The sequence below is a fragment of the Mixophyes fleayi genome, chromosome 3 (genome assembly GCF_038048845.1).
Source record: "Mixophyes fleayi isolate aMixFle1 chromosome 3, aMixFle1.hap1, whole genome shotgun sequence".
NCBI lineage: Eukaryota > Metazoa > Chordata > Amphibia > Anura > Limnodynastidae > Mixophyes > Mixophyes fleayi.
The window spans coordinates 74,943,597-74,962,823 of record NC_134404.1 but is presented as its reverse complement, the minus strand read 5'-3'; the positions used below and the strand labels follow the sequence as shown (position 1 = coordinate 74,962,823).

Genomic DNA, 19,227 nt, shown 5'->3' with positions numbered 1-19,227 from the left:
TTTGTCTTTTGCAAAAAAATATGTCTTAGCCCCATTGATGAGACTGTGTCTGTCTTTTTTTTATATCTCTACCAGAGCAAAGAGAGAGAAAGAGAGAGAGAGAGAGAGAGAGAGAGAGAGAGAGATACTAGCAGAGATGTAAAAAAAAATGAGAAATAAGAAAGCCATGAATAATAGGAATACAAAGATTTGAATATAAAGGTTTGAAAACAAACATACATGCAGAAAGGGAGATTTTACAACACAAATGACAGCTGGATTGGACTCTATGGGAAAATGGCTGTATTCATTCCACTAATCCCCTTAACTGTTTGCTAAACTATGACCCCTCCCCATACTTGACTAGGGCGTCTTACGTCAACTGTGCAATCCGTCATTTGTTCATTAAGAAGTCGGTATCACATTAACTACATACCTTTTCAACGGACTTTCTGACTTATGACAGAGAAATGTAAAAATTAACTCTTGATGACTCATCTGAGATACATAAAACGATATTTTGGAGCAAAGTATTTACATACTTCATTTTTGGATAATGATTCTCAGCCAAACAAATTATCATGAGTCACTGCAGCCTAAAACAAAGAGTGTTCCAATGGTCTATTGTTAATTTGTCTTTCAAGAGTATTTTTTTTTTATTTTTCTCTATCCCATCCTCTTAAGCACTAAGTCTATATTTCTTCTGTGTACCCTTATCTGTGAGAGGAAAACAAGATAGTTATCTTAAAACAGCAAACAAAACAAACATTTCCATTTTTTTCCATCGGCCAGCGATCAGAAAAGCAAGCATGTAACAACATAAAACAAACAAGCAAAATCAACAAAGATTACCTTTTAAATCAGTTTTTTTTCTGAAAGTGCACACTAATAATTACCACAGTTTTAACCTTTACCTTGCCTGGTTGGAGGACTACAGATATAACCTGATCTTTTTTTAGTTGACTATGGTTCTCCCTCAAACATTTTACTGTTGTGAGGTGTGCAGATGCCTGTTGGAAAACCTCTGTGGGTGTCTATGTAATTTCCCCTTAGGTGGCCCAAGTCTATTTGTTTCTGCTCTTGTCATTGTACAGCCCCTTGCTTGATGTCCTGTTTTATGGCATCTAAAACACTTCCTCAACTCATGTTGTTTCTGTTCCTTAAACCAGGTGTCATTATACTGTGGTCTTGTGTGCAGTCCCTCTGGTGCTGGGTTACTTACCATCATTAGCCTATCACTCTGTGCTTTTTCCTTTTTACATATATTTTTATCATGTCCTATAACTGACTCCCTGAGAACACTTACAGTAATTCCTCTCCAGTGTGGTAATGAGGTTTGCACCCTTCTTTTTTTCAAATTTTCCCTGAGGCCATCCATTAGAACTGAAACAGCAACCTCCCTGTAGTGTACATTATCCTTTATATCTGACACCCCAGTATATTTGGCCATCTTTATTAGAGCCCTGCAAAAATATTCTGTTGCTTTTTCACTGTCCTTTTGTTTGATAGTAAAAATTTTACTCCAGTCCACTATCACTGGAAAATATATAGTCAACTGTGGGATTATATGTCTAATATTGTCCTGATTATCATCCTCGGTTAAGGATTCATCCTCCTCCAACATACAATCCTTAATGAACTTTTGTATATCAGTATTGAGAGGAAGACAGGCTCTAAGCACTCTTCGCCACTCTTTATTAGTAGGCTCATGTGTATTACCTAAATGTCTAATAAATTTCTGACTCTTGGCCAAATCTTTTCTAGGATTAGGGAAATCAGACATAATTGAAAATATTTCAGACCTAGTCCATGGATCATGCTTTGCTACATGTTTTAAGGGAACGTCACCATCTCTGTCCGCTTTCCCATTGGGAACTGCTGCTGTGTGGACAGGATGTACGTCTATCAAATCACTACATTCTGAACTAGTTGTTGGAATTGCTGTTACAGTATAATTGATGTCTCCCCCTGTGTTAACCTTTACATTATTCCCACCACTTTCAGCCGCTGCCCCTGCTGATGGGATCGTTCCTTTTCTTTGTCCTGAAACATTACTTTTAACATTACTTAAAACAACATACAAGTTACTAGTTACAGTTTTCACATTTTTGGTTTTGGCTGTACTTTCCGCCCCATCCGAATTAGTCAGGGGCGTGCTTGCGCTCAGTTCTCCACGCTTTGCAACGCACACTTCCGGAACGCTGATTTCCGCTATGCGCGCACTTTTGGCCACACTTACTTCTGCTGTGCATTCGCTGCTCTGCCACGTGTTACCTTCCATTTGCCACGACTTTAAACAATCATAATGTTTATTTACATTATTTAGTACCTCTGCATTAAAACTCCCTACTGTTGGGAAAGGCCTAACACAATCTTTGGTCATCTCGACCCCTGTGTCACAATAAGCCGCCGCGTATGCACCATATTTCTTACACATATGAAACCTTGCAGAATCACTAAGGCCTTCCTTAGGCAGTACATTGGCCATATCTAGCGTATGCTTAGCACCCATGTTGAACAATACCTTCTATGCGGAACACAGATACACCGTAATGCTCTTTTCCTTCCAGCAAACAATTTCAACCCTGTTGCTATAAACACTCTAGAGATCTCTAATGCCCGGTGGACGTATTTCCACTAGCTGCGTCCACTCGCTTCTTTCTCGCACCAGGCGAGAAATATCACTGTGAGCCCCAAGGGCTATAAGCTCCTCGATACCCTGGCTCAACCACAAAATCTGCTGAGTTTAATATCGCTGGGAGCGCAAAGTTGATACAATCAACCTACCTTTCCAGTATAATTCCTCCTAGCTGCTCCTCCAATTCGCACTGACGGTTGTCGTGCAGTTAGATCGCACCGCCTACTGATACTAACTAGCAGTAAACTTTGCGTTCTATTGGTGGCGCTTTGCGAAAACCCCCCTTTGTTTTTTGCATTCGGTATACCTGCCCTGTATACCGTCCTTCAGTTGGGCAACCTGCCTCGTCAGACAGCAACTGAGCACAATCAACAATAAAACAGTGTATCTACGTTACAAAATCACACACTATACACCTTTTCTGCACAGAAAATCAAAAGTTCCTAACAATAGTAATAATGTCTCAGAGGCTTTCACAAGTAATTATAATATGCATATATAATAACTATCGAAACAATTGTTTAACCACGTGGCAATATTACCGGAAGTACACATACGCAAGGCAGGAAATACACATACCTTATGCAATGCAATACCCTTTAAAACATAAAACGACAATAAAAAGAAACATTTTTCTTTCTTGTCCCTAGATTCAAATTAGCGTACCTTCAGACTATGCAACAACGGACATTCGGTTTCGCAACACAAAGTGAACCACAGGTCTTGAACACATTGCGTTCCTTCCCGTATGAGACGCGTCCGTCAATCCACCCTTTGTTGAGGAACCGAAAACCGTAAGCGTTGCATACCTGCCGATAACGTGACCTCACCTTCGAGCCCCCAAATTATTAAAGTAATTCTATCGTTTTCAAATAAGCATTCCATAGGCGATTGTATTGTGTTTCTAACGCACAAAGTGATTTATTTTAGCAGATGCAAAGTTTAACAGTTCAATACATGATTATATTATGATACAGTACAGTACAGCCAATACCAAAAGATAAATACATACCACTGCTATCGCATGCGCTCGCTGCTCTCCCACGGGACCCAGTGAACAGTATATCTGTTTAGAATACTGTGGTCAGAGTAGACTGAGGCTAGTGGGGGTGTAGCGATGATTATATATACAGTCAGTGTTACAGAGTAAACAATAGAGATGACGTGGCTTGCTTCTATAGGTCCAGACATCAGATGGGTCCAGGGTAAACAGGTCAGGCTGGTTCAATCTAAGGAATCCAAAGGTGGGGGTCATCTCTCCAGGGAATGAGCTCTGTTCTTCCCGCCTGATTCTCCAGTTACAATTAGTCAATTAGCATCTTATGGTCAGTATCATATTAAAGGTTTATTCCCTAACATCAATAACTAGAGTATGCAATGTGGGATCTCTTCGCCGAATGCACCGGACAGCTGCTGATGTAATGGGGATTAATATAATATCAGACATGAAACATTTCCTTTAACCTGAACCTTAAATAACACTGAAGTGTACATTTAATCATATTATATAAACTAATAATAAACTAACTACTATCTGCTCATAAATTACAGTGTAACGGAACCAATATGAATATGAATTACATAAATAACTAAATGTTGTAATGTGAGTGTGTACGTGCGTATTTTACAGTGCGATCGCAATATGTCACGTGTAGCGTGGCATACTGAGTGCAATCGACCAATAAAACAATATCAGACAATATACTTTCGTTCATCCAATTATACGACTTTGACAGTATTTACAGAGAGATGACCACTTGGTAATGCAGGGTATTCAGGAACAGTGCTGGAAGCAACCAAGAACTGTCCACAGGAGAGAAAGTGTGTTGTTCTGGCAATGAGCAGATCATGTGATCACAGCTGCTGAAATCTGGTTGGGCTGGAAGGATCACCTGACTGAATCCAATATGGCCACACCCATGGAGCAGAATAAACAGTAGGTATTTGTTTACAAATGAAGAAGGGGTGCTCAAGACTCCCACAGGTGACCAGGAGAGATTCGGATAGCCGTGATATAACAGTGGCGGACATGGTAAGTGTGTCTGAGACCTCGATGTGTGACACTTGCACCTGCGCAAACTATGTTGTGATATAAATGCATTGGCATTTAGAGAAAATACTGCTTGCCTTTTCATGTAGTACACAAACACTGGGCAGCTTTATTTTAGCACTGCAAGTTAGGGTGGTCCCCGTCCCAACTCTAAATCTGTCTACACATTTTAAATTTGCCCTTTCTGTAACACAAGGCATACCTCCCAACATTCAGAGTCCCGAAAGCAGGGCCAAATAAGCCACGCCCCATTCAGGCCAATCTCTGCCCACAAATGAGCAATTTAAAAATGTCACCCACTTTCCTGTTTAGCCCCACTCTGTTTGAGTTATGTATCTATTTGCTCACAATCTCCCATACAGTTTTAGAGATGAGCGCACTCGGATTTCTGAAATCCGAGCCCACCCGAACGTTGCGGATCCGAGCCGGATCCGAGACAGATCCGGGTATTCCCGCCAATTGCAAAACTGAAACCGAGGCTCTGAGTCATAATCCCGCTGTCGGATCTCGCGATACTCGGATCCTATAAATTCCCCGCTAGTCGCCGCCATCTTCACTCGGGCATTGATCAGGGTAGAGGGAGGGTGTGTTAGGTGGTCCTCTGTCCTGCTATATCTCGTGCTGTTCAGTTCTGTGCTGTGCTGTGCTCTGTGTTCTGCTCAGTCCAGTGGTGCTGTGTCCTGTGCTCTGTCCTTCTGAGTTCAGTGGTGCTGCTGGGTCCTGTGCTGTGTCCTGTTCAGTCCAGTGGTGCTGTGTCCTGTGCTCTGTCCTTCTGAGTTCAGTGGTGCTGCTGGGTCCTGTGCTGTGTCCTGTTCAGTCCAGTGGTGCTGTGTCCTGTGCTCTGTCCTTCTAAGGGCATTGTTATTTCCCCATTATTCCCAAATTATAAAAAATTTCAAAAAAAGTTATAAAAAAAATAACAAAAAAAGTAATTATAAAAATATCCCAAAACAATCCAGCAGTATAAGTCCATTGGTACTGCTATATTACAAAGTTCACTCATTCTGCAGTATAAGTCCATTGGTACTGCAATATTACAAAGTTCACTCATTCTGCAGTATAAGTCCAGTGGTACTGCAATATTACAAAGTTCACTCATTCTGCAGTATAAGTCCATTGGTACTGCAATATTACAAAGTTCACTTATTCTGCAGTATAAGTCCACTGTTGTTACTGCCATAATTGGGTACCGGGACCACTCCACTATGCAGTCCAGAAAGCTACCTCGGTGAAACATTTTGGACTAAAAACAATATTGTGAGGTGTGAGGGTGTTCAGAATAGACTGGAAATTAGTGGAAATGATTGTTATTGAATGTTATTGAGGTTAATAATAGCGTAGGAGTGAAAATAAGCCCAAAAACTTGATTTTGGAACTTTTTATGCTTTTTTCAAAATAAATCCGAATCCAAAACCTTAAATCCGAACCAAAACCTTTCGACAGGTGTTTTGCGAAACAAATCCGAACCCAAAACATCAAGCAAATCCGAACCCAAAACACGAGACACCAAAAGTGGCCGGTGCACATCCCTACACAGTTTACTACTTGTATTAATTGAATAATCGTATAACACATCATGACCTCTCCCGTGTAGTCCACTGTCCCCATCCACTTACGCATGTCCTCCTAGTCCAGCCCCACCCTCTTCTCTCACCGTTTGCAGGTTGAGCTCCTGATTGGTCGACAAGTTGACAAATGGTATGTGCTAATGTTTACTTTACACACGTGCTGGTCTTCAGAAACACGTCTACCTCCATAGTGCAGTCTTTTATTACATCGCAATATCATTCACAGTTTTATATCTAGTGTTAACCTGGGTTAAGAGGCGAAGAGAAAATCAGAAAGCAACATTACCCATGTCCCTCTGCACCCTCCTGGTAACTGGTATATTAACGTCATAATTCAGTTGCTGTTTAACACCGGGAAAGGTATTTCACTGCACAGGGATACAAATTATTTCAACGTTGCAGGGCTAAAGTTCCACTGAAACATTACCTATGCAAAGAGCTGAAAATCAGTGTATTTCCTTATATGTTTGGGACATTATACATATAAGTGCTGATTTAATTTTAGTCATTTGTATATGGTAACATGTGTAAGCCCCTGTGTATATATACATATACAGACCTCTCCGCCATCACACTATGATTTATTCCTCTATGCTGCAGAATGAGTCAGCCATTAGTCATAATGTTGTTGCTCTGCCTTAGTATGATTGGACTTTAATATGAGGCTGCTGACGCAGGCTGTGTGCTGTTTGCCATTTACGTGTTCATCTTAACACTTTGCCTGCCACACACACTGAGAAGCATTGTCAAGGTCATGCAGACTAAAAATACAGTGAAAACATTGACCCAAGATGCTGTACATTATAACTACAAATTGAAAAGATGACGGGCCTGATTCATTAAGGAACTTAGGGAAGAAATCTAGCTACTATAATTAATGCAGACTTAAGTCTCCTGGACAAAACCATGTTAAAATGCAAGGGGTGAAAATTAGTTTTCTATTTTGCACATAAGTTAAATACTGGCTGTTTTTTCATGTAGCACACAAATAATTTATAGCTTTTTTTGTACATTGAATTTTAAAGTTGATATTTGTGTGCTACATGAAAAAACAGCCAGTATTTAACTTATGTGCAAAATAGTAAACAAGTTTTCACCCCTTTTAACATGGTTTTGTCCAGGAGACTTAAGTCAGAGATTTATTCCTTAAGTTCCTTAATGAATTAGGCCCGTTAACAATAACCAAACAATGCAAGAATTAGTCGCAGTCTATTTTAGATATGTCAGTTATAGTTTAGAAATAGAATAATATTTAATTTGTTTTATTTAGTATTTATTATTTAGTATTTCATTTAGTATTCCTCATCCCACTCCAGAATCCAAGATTTCTCCCTGGCTGCCGCCCTCCACTGGAATGACCTCCCTCACTCTATCCGACTGTCCCCTAACCTTGTGCATCTTCAAACGGACACTTAAAACTCATCTGTTCCTCAAAGCCTACCAGCCATCCACCTAACCATCTCTCGGTGGTTGATCTCCTCACCTCTCTCTTCCCGTGTCCCCTTACTCGCTCCTCGTGTGCAAGATCCACTGGGGATGTAAGCTCTTATGAGCAGGACCCTCTTCCCTCCTGTCTCTCTACCTATTCTTCTGCTCCAACATCACTGTACTAGGTGAGGCACAAGATGTTTGCGTTTGCAAATTAATAACCATCAATAGGAGGTTTCACATACTGATTAATTTACAACTATAATGCACCAGTCATAAAACAGACTAGTCGCTTTTGTAACACAAATGAGTTGACATGATTATTCAGATAATGCACTCGCAAATCACAAGAATGTGTGCTTGGAGATTTACCAAAGATTAGTTTTATCCTTTGAAGTGTAACTCTGGTCAGTGTCTATGAAAATGGGATGGAACTAAAACTGTTAGTAAACAAAGAAAAAATAAAGTAATTTCTTACCACTGTTAAATTAACAACCTCACATAAAAGTACAAGAAAAACATTAAAATAAGGGATATATTCAACAAACCAGTTTGCTTTTTAAGTTCCCTAGCCACTATAATTACTGCAGAAAAAATAGAGCATGATATCTTATAGTGTAAAATCCAGTAGAATTGCACAAAGGCACTAAAATGCAAACATGTAGATTGTGCATGTTCAATTGGTCAGTGCAATTTAGATTAAAAATACCACAGGAGCAGGAACCACCCTGTGTGTGCAAGCCCTAAAAAGACAGCTCTCAGATCCATTTGGATAACAATGAAAGTATTTATTAAGCAACCGTAATATTGTAATGTCAGATCAGTTTTCCGAAGAGGGAGGGATCTCCATGAAATGCGTCATGTAGTATAAACTAGTGAGCCCAGGACCTGTCACCTGCAGCTGTTAAAAGGTTCTAAACAACTAAACTATATGGATCCAATGGTTCACACCTTTATCAACCCGTGAAGTGGTAATATATTATAATATATGCTGGGTCCAGATTGGCTTATCTCATTGTAAGATGAAACTTTATTAAAGGACAGTCATGCACTTGATTAAAGGAACAGATTCAGCTAGAATGAGCCAATAAAGTAGAATGGAAAGTAAATCTATTGCTGGACCCCATAGCTGGGCCATTCTATCATGGCCCACTCTCTGCTTATTTGATCATGCTCAGGAGTCGGTATATGCACAGTGAAGCCTCATTGGGCTTTAATTTTTTTGCAAGAGCAGATTCCATCAGTTTAAAAATATCAGAGTGGGGCCACAGGAGCAGATGGACCGGCATTGGATGACATCTGCAGGCCCTGTAGCCGTCATATCCCCTGCACAGTAGAGCTACACATCTGGGCCAAAAAGGAATAATGAGTAGAAGTAGTAATATTTCACTTGATATGGAGACACTGACACAGCTGAACCTCCCAACATTCAAAAACCTCAACTTATAGTAGATTTCAGGTATCTAAAGTCTATATGTAGCAGGATTATAGTTGTATATGGGGGTCTTGGTATAATAGACAGAGCTCATACCATATAGTTCACTGGAAACATCATTGGACTTGCCCCTTGGTGGAGGCTGAGAGACTGTGGATAAACCATTCCCCCATTTCAAAAAATGTTTGGGTATGTTTTTAATATTGGAGTGAAACTTCCAGCAAGTCCATTGCAATAATGTAAAATACTTTATAATTAAATAGAGGGGTGGTCAGAGTGGAATCATGTATGTTTTTTTCTTCTTTTAATTAATTTATTATATAACTGTGATTTGATACTAAGTAGTTATGTAATTACAGCATTCATTTTACTTTAGTTTCCCTGTTGGAGCGTGGTTCAATGTCTAGATTCTCCTCCTTTTTACATCATTCTAGGTTGGGAACATCTCTATATATCTTTTCAGCTGTTTTCAAACAGTCAAGTTCATTAGCATACAGTGTTTACTGCTATCACTAAAGCTCATAACACCAATTACTATATAGGAAAATTACATTAATAAACCCAGTCATGATTTAATTTTATAGATGATTATTAGAAAGGTTAAATCCCTTTATACAATGAACATACAAGATTGCGGATGTGTTGAGTGTCTACCTCTATATAACAGATGCATATCACTAAGATCTGTAATTAGAAAAACAGGTTATAAATTGAATTTTTTTTTTTCATAATACCCTTTCCAAAGCAAGAAGGATTTTTTTTGTCGTGCCCTTTGCTGGTCTTCCGAGAAGCCGAACTCCCTGGACTTGGGTGCTATACTGAAACAGGGGGAAATTGGTGATGTAAATAATTGTATAATTGCCTCTTGAGTAAGAACAGTCATTTGAAGCCAAGTACAAGTGTCACATGGTACAAGGCATTGTCTAGAATCCAAGCACATAAAGGCATATACAAGTTTCAGGACAGCTAGAGAAACCACACCTTTGTAGAACTACTCACCATATGGTATGGGTTTACCCTTATTTAGGGCATCAAAGGATCCTAGGAGGCAGACATCATTGCTGAAGTACTACTACTACTTACTGGCATTGTAGCAGCAGCACTATTTGTTATCAGCTATATAGTCTGGTATATACCATGTGAGTTATAATATTCTTTTCAGCTCTTCCATCATCAAATCTCTACCAGAATCCAGGCAGGAATGGAAAGGCATAGATGTGACCTCTTGTTGGTCTTGAGGTGTTCCTAGCAGATGGACATTGTTGAATACGGTAAGGTAGATTTTGTTATTACTGCTACTATACTTTGCTATAATTAAAATATAACTATTGTATTGTATTGAGGTCCCGTGTAGATTCATTGTCTCTCGGTTCAGACATACCAAGCCTTAGAACCTTATTTCAATTATGTAGGGCTACCCAAAAAGTGGGCACACTGCGCAAAGGCTTTTTTCATGCCGCACCTCTCCTAAACTACTTTTAGTTAAACGTTGCAGAATCAATAACTTTCTAGGAATTTGAATAAAGTGTAATGTCTTATGTAATACACTTGAGTTATGTTAAATTAAAAAAAATGTATTGTACCAAGCAATAGTCATTATACCCAGCCATATCCAACACATTATACTCTTCAGTGATATCTTCCTGGCTGGAGAGCCCATAGCCCAGTGTTTTGAGAATTGAAATTTCTTCTCCAACACAGCAGTCCAGACAATCTCTCTCTCCTCCATGTATGTTCCAGGACTTGGAGGATCCAGCACTTGGCATATAACCTACAGTCAGTACTACACTGAATTATAAGGTGTGAAAATATAGCAAAAACATACAAACACTAATACTTTAATAAGAAACAGATGACTCCCAATGATATTATGATATAAATAATTTTATTACAGAGGCATGCTGGGAATTGATCTCTATAGTTTAGTTTAATTAAAAAAATAAGCATGCACCAAGCAATCAGTAGTAAATGCCAGCCCTAGAAAGTACTCAAAATGCCAGCTACAGTTGAGTGTTTTTGCCAATAGATGAGGCAATTATTAGGTAACTTCCCTTCTGGCGCACTCCTCATTCTGTTATACTGTACAATCATACACTACCCAATAATTCAGAAACCTTGGTATGTGGGAGCGAGAGGGAAGTAGGTCATTATGAATTTAGCAAAGCCCAGGTCACATAGATGTGACCAAAGTAGGAAGTGGAATGCAGCATTCTGAAATGTATTCTTCCCAATTATCTAGGGTGAGCTGTTAGTTGGGTCTTGGAGGTGGTGAACAGTAGGCAACATTGGCTGTGAAGGTGAGGTGGCAACACTGGCCAGTGGCATGAGGCCAGGAATAGTCATGTTCATTAGAATTATCATTTGTAGAATGCAGTTGCTGTCAGTACAACAAAAACAGCAGTTTTAGGGAAGGAGAAGTAAAGAAAAAAACAAAAACAACAAACTTTTAATCTCTGGAGAACGAAGCATAGCAGGGACATGTCCTGAAGAACGATTATGTCTGGTAACCCTATGCTTGCTTCTGTGGCTCACACCTTCACTGACACGATAGCTAAGAACTACTGTAGATTTTGTCATACAAAACAGTAACAAAGAACAATACATTTTATTACATTTTTTTTCTTTTGGAAAATTGTTAGACACTGTTGCAAAATTTTTTCAAAACATAGTTTCCATTTAACTTGAAAACTGTATAATAGAGGTTGTAAATATCTGGTAACTCTTTTCCTACTTATATAAAAGAACGTTCCACAATAGTGAAAATGTTTTGCTATGTTCATATCAAAATATACTTTTTTTTTAAGCTTCCACTTTAAACAAATGTTTGGTTTTGTGGGGTTTGTTACTAAATAATTTAGGTGTAGGAAAGTCCAGTAGATAAGGGAATTGGCCGGCACCAATCTGTATCTCTTGTTCCCAATAATGAACACATCCCTTTGATTTGACTAAGTACTGGTAGGACTGTATATGAAAAGAATACATGTCACCCCTTTATAAATGTGATGGTTGGCAAAAAAATAAATGCTTTAAATATACAGAATGCTTTATTTTTGTTTTGTTTTGTTTTTTTACAGTACCACACAATACACGACAAACAGTAACAAAATAGTTCAATGATAAATTTAAAAAAAAAAAAAAAATTGTGTGACAGGAATCTTAAAGTTGGCTACAACCAGGAGTTTTGGAAGTGGAAGTAGGAGTTGTGTAGTGGTTAGAATACAATGTGCTGTATTCCAATCATCTTTTAAGCAGATGTGTTACTGTGACTTAGTAACTATGACCGACAACATTCCACTAACAGATACAACATAGCAGCCCGGGGAGAAAGTGAAATCTGGAAAGTTCAAATCAAAGTAAATGATAGTTAAGAGCCAGATGGAAGGCTCTACTAAGGATAAATGTATAGATCAGAACACATTACTGTTCTTACTATATGATATTGTGCCATTAGTTACAATTCTAGTGTGTTACACATGGCATGAATTTCACCTATTCAACCTCACTGATATGGTAAAAATATCTTATTTGGATAATCCAATATGTCCTCGTTCTTTGTCCTATGTACTGTTTGTGAACTCTTTTATTTATACACGTTTGTTGTACTCTTTCTGCAAGGAGCTGGGTAGATCTTGTGATATATAATTTAAAAAAAGCCAATATCTCCTATATGAACAGTGCCAATTAGAAATTGGTATGTTAGGGCTGTCCCTAGGGCAGGCAAATGCAAGGAGGCGACAAATTCTAATAATCCAATATGTATATGTTAATTGTTTTTGTTTGCTCAACAAAAACCCCAAAAAATATCAAGTGATGTAGGTTTGTCTGAGAGGAGGATAAATTGTGTAGTGACTGTACCTTCAGCTGTGACCATGCAAACATGTACTGTATACAAAGTGTAGCTAGTGTGTGTTGGGGGTCAACAGACTCTGAACCCTATTTCTACACACATACATAGGTGCGCATATTACACACACACATATATATATATATATATATATATATATATATATATATATATATATATATATAATTAGTATTTGAGCCTCCCCTACTATAGCTCAATGTTTGAAAAAGTACTTGTGTTGCATAGAAACTAAAGAGTTCGTAGTATTCTCACTCATTAGCCACTGCTTTAGCTAAGGAAAATGGAAAGATGTGTTCATTCAATGTTTTTGATACTATACTTTAGTAACTCCAATGACTCAAATTAGTCTACTGAACTAAGATGTATGGACGGAAACAGACATACTGACTTTGTATTATGCTTTCTGGGGTAGATTACTGCAGTGGTTTAGCTCATACACCAAATAAACATGCTCTCTTTTCCGTAGGACCTGTCAATTAACATTACTTTTCTAACACAAGAAGCTATGATAATGTCAATTTCAAACAACTGGTATTTTAAATTACATGAGTAAAATGTTAAGAACATGTAGACCTTCAAATGACCTCTCCAACCTTAGGTAAGAGCCTTTCCATCTCCAGGAATAATGTATGAAAGTGTTCAATGGGTACAAAAATCAATCGTAATATCAAGATGCACTAATGTTTGTTTCATCCTGACACTGGGTCATCAAAAGATCACTTCCGTTAGTGGAACAGGAACCTTAGCTAAGTCTACCTAAATCAAAGCCAGAAAATAAAAAAATAGGAGAAGAACATAATGATGAAGTTTGGGTAACACAGACAAGTTACATATTTTCCATAGATCTTTTAACACTGTGATCTCTTGCTTTGTCTGCTTTCTCTTGGTTCACATACTCCAAGACCTTCATGAGCATGTCCTCATCTATATACTGCTTGTTCTGTGTGTCGTCGTTTTCCCTTGTCAAGGGCAGCCTTCGGTTAGCATTGGGCGCTGTCTCTAAATCCTGGTAACCCCGCATGTTTAGATATCCCCTCAAAGCCTTTTCATATTGCTTTTCAAGCTCTTGAATGTCCCCTTGTGGATACAGAGTGGGTAGCCTTTTATTTTGGTTGTTGCCAAGAAGCTCTGGATATTTAGCTAGCATCTTAACTACATAATCTGCCATATCTTCCTCTTTTTCAGACCTGGGCTCATACTCCATTTGTCTCTTTTCTAAGTCATTCTGCCAAGCAGTTTTGTGTCCTTTTGATTTACTAGATATTGGATAGGGCCGTGGAAAAGCATTATTTTGGTTAAATCGATTCAGGAAGGGATGTTTCTGCTTTGGTAACTTTTCAGCTCCCATGAGGTTCATCATGTCTTCCATGGTAAGATCTTCAGGGCCGCTAGACAGCACAGCAGCTGAGGGTTGCTTTAAAAATCCCTGCTTACTTTTATATACATCCATTTTATCGGACATGGTTTCTGAAACCTCATCCAGATCTTCAGGTACTTCAGCTTCCTTTTCAGATTCCAACCTCCCTGAAAACTTCCTGCCATCTTCATCCCGCAACATGTCAATAAGATCCTCAGGGGGGATTTGTAAGTTTCTAGATATATCTATCAATTGATAAATAGCTTCAGGGTCAAGTTCTTTTCCTGAGAATGGTAGTGAGCGCTTCTCCGTGTTCTGTTTACCCTTTTCCATTCTGTTCATCCACATTCTTAAGTATGAATTCATCAGTTTTGACAAGTTTTCAGATTCTTGATCTTTATTGTCTTTCTCTGGTTCCTCCTCCTGTAAACCCAACAATCCAGATCTTTTTATTTCATCTTCCATGTCATCTGTCTTCTCCACCTCCTCCTTACTCTCCTTTAACTCTTCTTGAGTTTGACTTTCAACTTTCTCTTCAATGGGATTCCAGTCTTCTCCTCCCGCTACATCCTCATAAGCTATGTTGTTGGCTTTATACATGTCATCTTCATCATCCTTGTAAAGCTTTTGGTCCTCTTCTAACTTATCTCGTTTATGGTTGGCTTGTCCTTGTAATTTCCCTAGTTCCTGGAAGACAGACTGTAATGTAGCTAGGCTTTGAGGAGTATACTGGCCTTCCACAATCTCATTTGTGCGTTTCAGTGGATTGTCCCGAGAGTAGTCATCATATAATCTTGAAGGAAGTTTACCTGTTTTGGGTCTTTTTTCTAGCCACTTATTTGAGTCATAATCTTCAATTAGCTCAGGTGGTAAGTTCTTGCCCATTATGTTGCTGTATGATTTGCTTTTATCTTGTGGTGTTGCCTTTCCCTCTTTTTCTGCTTGCATCAAGGCTTCCAACATTGCTCTCATCCACTCAGACTCATCATCAGTGGGGAGAGATTTGGCACTGTCTGGTGAAAGAGCCTGTGCATCCTTCTGCTCTGAAAGGAATGGAGCCCCTTGGTAGGAGGTATAGTCGGAGAGGCTCTCAGGTCTGCCTGCTTGCTTCCTGAGGTTCTCAATGTACTCCAGTGCCTTCAGCATATCTGGGCTTGGTAGTCTTTGTAAACTCTTCATTCTGTACTCTTGATCTTGTTGTGGCACTTGGTAATATTGAAATGGTGCAGCATCAGCAAAGGACATTAGGATGATTAAAAAGCACAAAGATAAGCATCTTGCAAGACAATAGTTCCTTGGAGATGCCATGTTTATCACTGTTTCCTAAAATGAAAATGTAGATGAATATGTAGCACAGAATGTAGTACATTGCATGCTTTACAAAAAGTCCCATACATCATTACTGTATAATTGTAATGTTACTACATGCTCTTACAAGATGCAAATAACAAATGGATGCATACGTCAGTTTGATTTGTTGACTTAAAGTGCTGTATCAGTATTGCTTCAAAACAGTAAGCCCTTCTTAATGAATCTCTGTCAGTGACTGATCTCTGCCTGTGAAAGCTCAATCTACTTATAGAATCACAGTTAATGTGTTGTATTTATAGACTGCAAGCGACTTTAAATAACTTTTGCCTTGGATTTAGTTTTATATGATGCATGAATAAAGAACTGTAATCAAAAACAATTGCAGTCCTAGCTTTCACAGACAATGGCTTTTTAATCATGATTTACTAAATGAAGCCAGAAACACACATAGACCTTTGGATAATTTATATGAAGACCACATTTAACAGCAGATAGAAGACAATAATACGATAGAGAGAGAGAGAGAGAGAGAGAGAGAGAGAGAGAGAGAGAGAGAGAGAGAGAGAGAGAGAAATGTATCCAGCATGTTACTGTATCTACCACTGCCGGATTATTCTGAAATCAAGTTATTGCAAAACAGAGCAGGGGGTAAATGTATCAAATAGCGATTTTTGCAAATCACTGATATCTGGTGACTTTGCATGATAAATTTAAAGCGGAAATAGCTTTAAAGGCAAGTTCAGCTATGGGTATGCTGATGTTTGTAGTACTACAAGCGCCAGCATGCCCAAACAATTAGCCTGGGCATGCTGGGACCTGTAGTTCACCAGGGACAAAATGGATTTACACATTACAAAAATTAATATTACCCTATACCCACTGTCCCAGGGGTGCGGGAAGCGACATAAAGCTATCAGCACAGGGCTAGTTAAACCTGGGAGGGGGGTCCACATTTTTGTTTGCTGACCCGATCTCCCAAGGAAATCAAGCCCCATGCTGACTGATCTAAGGTTGGTTTGGTATTACTCCACGCTGCAGGTTTCCCTGCTCTAGTGCCACCATAGCCTAGTGTTGGTAATAGTAAAATTGATTTTTGTCCCCATTTTAAATATGCAGAATTATGACCATGTTGACATCATGAATGTCCCCAACCCTTCTTGATAACTCTTTTATTTAATAAGTTCTTACATAAAATGTTTTATCAGAGTTGCGGATGAATTCATGTCCTGCAAACGCTGATAAAAACAACAACAGTAATTGGCTTATAACATGCTTGGAATGCACAGGACTGTCCTGGGAATAATGTGAATTGAACAGATGAACCAATTGGCATATATCTGTCATCAACATTCCATGTTTAACGAACTCAAGACAAAAATTGTTCCATATGGAACAAATTATAGAAGCAACTGTTTCTGAATAATAATATTAATGTGTGTGTTATTTCCAATAATTTCAGATGTATTGTGTATGTTAGATAAGATTGTATATGCTGTAAATATCAGCCATTCTGCCCTGATTGATACATTAGATAGCAGTTGCTTTTGGAAATACATAAACACAGGGTATAAAATTTTGCCTTGTTCACTTCTACTATAACCACAGATAAGTGTGATATGTACTCCTGTTATGGAAATGGTTAAATACTAAGAATATGCTATAATTAAGTTAAGCAACCAGTGTGTTTATCTCTAGCATAAACAATCCAGTGTCATTCAAGCCAGAAGAAATATATGTGCAAATTGTTGTATATAAAAAAAAACAGATAGACAATAATGACCATGCACTAATTATCTCCGTTACTGAGCAAGTGTTCGATCATTGCTAAGGTTATAGACTTTGCATTTTGTAAGCTCAGCCTACATTTAGCGCTCATAATGACCCAGATGAATAACGCAATGGTACACTGTTGAGACCATCACACTAACAGATTGCCATCATCTAGATCTGTTGCTCAGTAACTTATACAGCATAGCAACAGGCAATCCATGAAACACCACCCACACTTATCACACATCTGTTTAGCTAAGGGAATGAAGGATAGCGATAGATGGATAGATAGATAGATAGATAGATAGATAGATAGATAGATAGATTCATGGGTAAATAGAGAGAGATATGGATAGATGGTAGATAGACACAGAGAGAGAGATAGGTAGGTAGAGAGAGATATTGAAGTAGTGTAGCATTTGGAGAACAGTATTTTTTCATGTGTAGGAGGTTTGTAAGTTTTATAACATACTGTGATCTGCTCATTGCAGTTCTGCATGCACATACTCACAAAGGATACAATACATCATCTACAGCTTACCTGTGTGCTTCAGGCAGAGGGCTGGAGTCTGATCATAGCTCCCTCTCAGGACGGAGATATTTGTTTCAGCACCAGAACAGCTCCCAATGCTTAATAGGGCGAGTCATGTGACATATGTCGTCACTCAGTGTGCATAGAACACTAGGGAGTGAGAATCAAACCGCGTTAACTCCTTCCTAGCCTCCTAGTCTCCTAGTCTCCTGTATGTGGTGGGATGGAGATGGCGTCATTAATAAAAAGCATGCACAACAACATCATGTGATTTATTCAATCCTTAAATATTGATAACGTGTATGAATCTATTCACTTTCATATTCTCTAATATCCTATATTGTTAAAAATGGTTATGCTCCTGAGCGTGGCTAGTACTACATTTCAATAAATCACATGTACCCGGGTAGTACATGGGTTAAATCGACGTTCTTATTACTGCATAATGAATGCAGGCGTGATGATGTGTTCTCCTACCAGTGAAGCTGCATAGTAAGACTAGTGCGATGTCGCCCCTGATGATGTCCCATTAACTCTAATTCTGTGCACAGGTCCGAAATCAATAATATTCATGTTCATTTACTGCAACTGCGGTGTCTTACCCAGTTCACTGGAGCTTGTTAAATTGCAACATCGTCATGAATAACCTGTTGGCTGTGACAAGTGACTGAGAATCTCTTCAAATCTCCGTTTCATGTGATCCCTGTGAACCTGTTCAGTCATTGTTGTCTTCTGTATCGACATTGAGGGAAATTAGTTTACATATATGTGCACTATCCTGTACATGGTAACTATGCATCAATTACATAGAAATAACAAATGAGACAGATTTATACAACCTGTATCTCACTAGCTGCTGTTGTTCTGCATTAACCAGTATACTCTTAATGGGCTCATGTTTTTTATCTAGTGGATATCATTTAATCAAACTGTATATTAGCACAAACAACATTTATTTACCTGTTGTATCACAAACGTGGAGCATTATACCTCATACAGAACAATAGTATTAAGATGGAAAATTGCCAAAGATTATGAGGCCTATTGTGTACTGCTAAAGGGCCTCATTAAACTCCCAGACCATCTTTTTGCTCTACATAACTCTAATGTCTGGAAATGGAGATGCAGTAAAACCATTTTAATTAGAATGGGCCAAATACTAAAACCACCTTTAGCGTCATATGCCCTTCCACCCTTATCAGCCATTATTGAAAGAACATTTACCCACCTCCTAACGTATTATATGTACTTGTTTTACTTCCATATTCGATGCTTTGTGCTTCACTTTTCTTTT

The 19,227-nt window shown here is 38.6% G+C and overlaps 1 protein-coding gene and 1 long non-coding RNA gene across 2 annotated transcripts in view; one reads left to right on the top strand and one right to left on the bottom strand.

Annotated features, from left to right (window-relative positions):
- LOC142143738 (uncharacterized) overlaps positions 1 to 19,227 on the top strand; it is a 713,023-nt gene that overhangs the window by 32,619 nt on the left and 661,177 nt on the right. The window lies entirely within an intron of this gene.
- On the bottom strand, positions 10,962 to 18,553 carry SCG2 (secretogranin II). Its single transcript, XM_075201844.1, has 3 exons — positions 18,536 to 18,553; positions 17,943 to 18,134; positions 10,962 to 15,643 (listed from the first exon to the last, which is right to left on the bottom strand). The coding sequence occupies exon 3, from the start codon at positions 15,626 to 15,628 to the stop codon at positions 13,790 to 13,792; it is 1,839 nt and encodes a 612-aa protein (XP_075057945.1). The 5' UTR covers positions 15,629 to 15,643; positions 17,943 to 18,134; positions 18,536 to 18,553; the 3' UTR covers positions 10,962 to 13,789.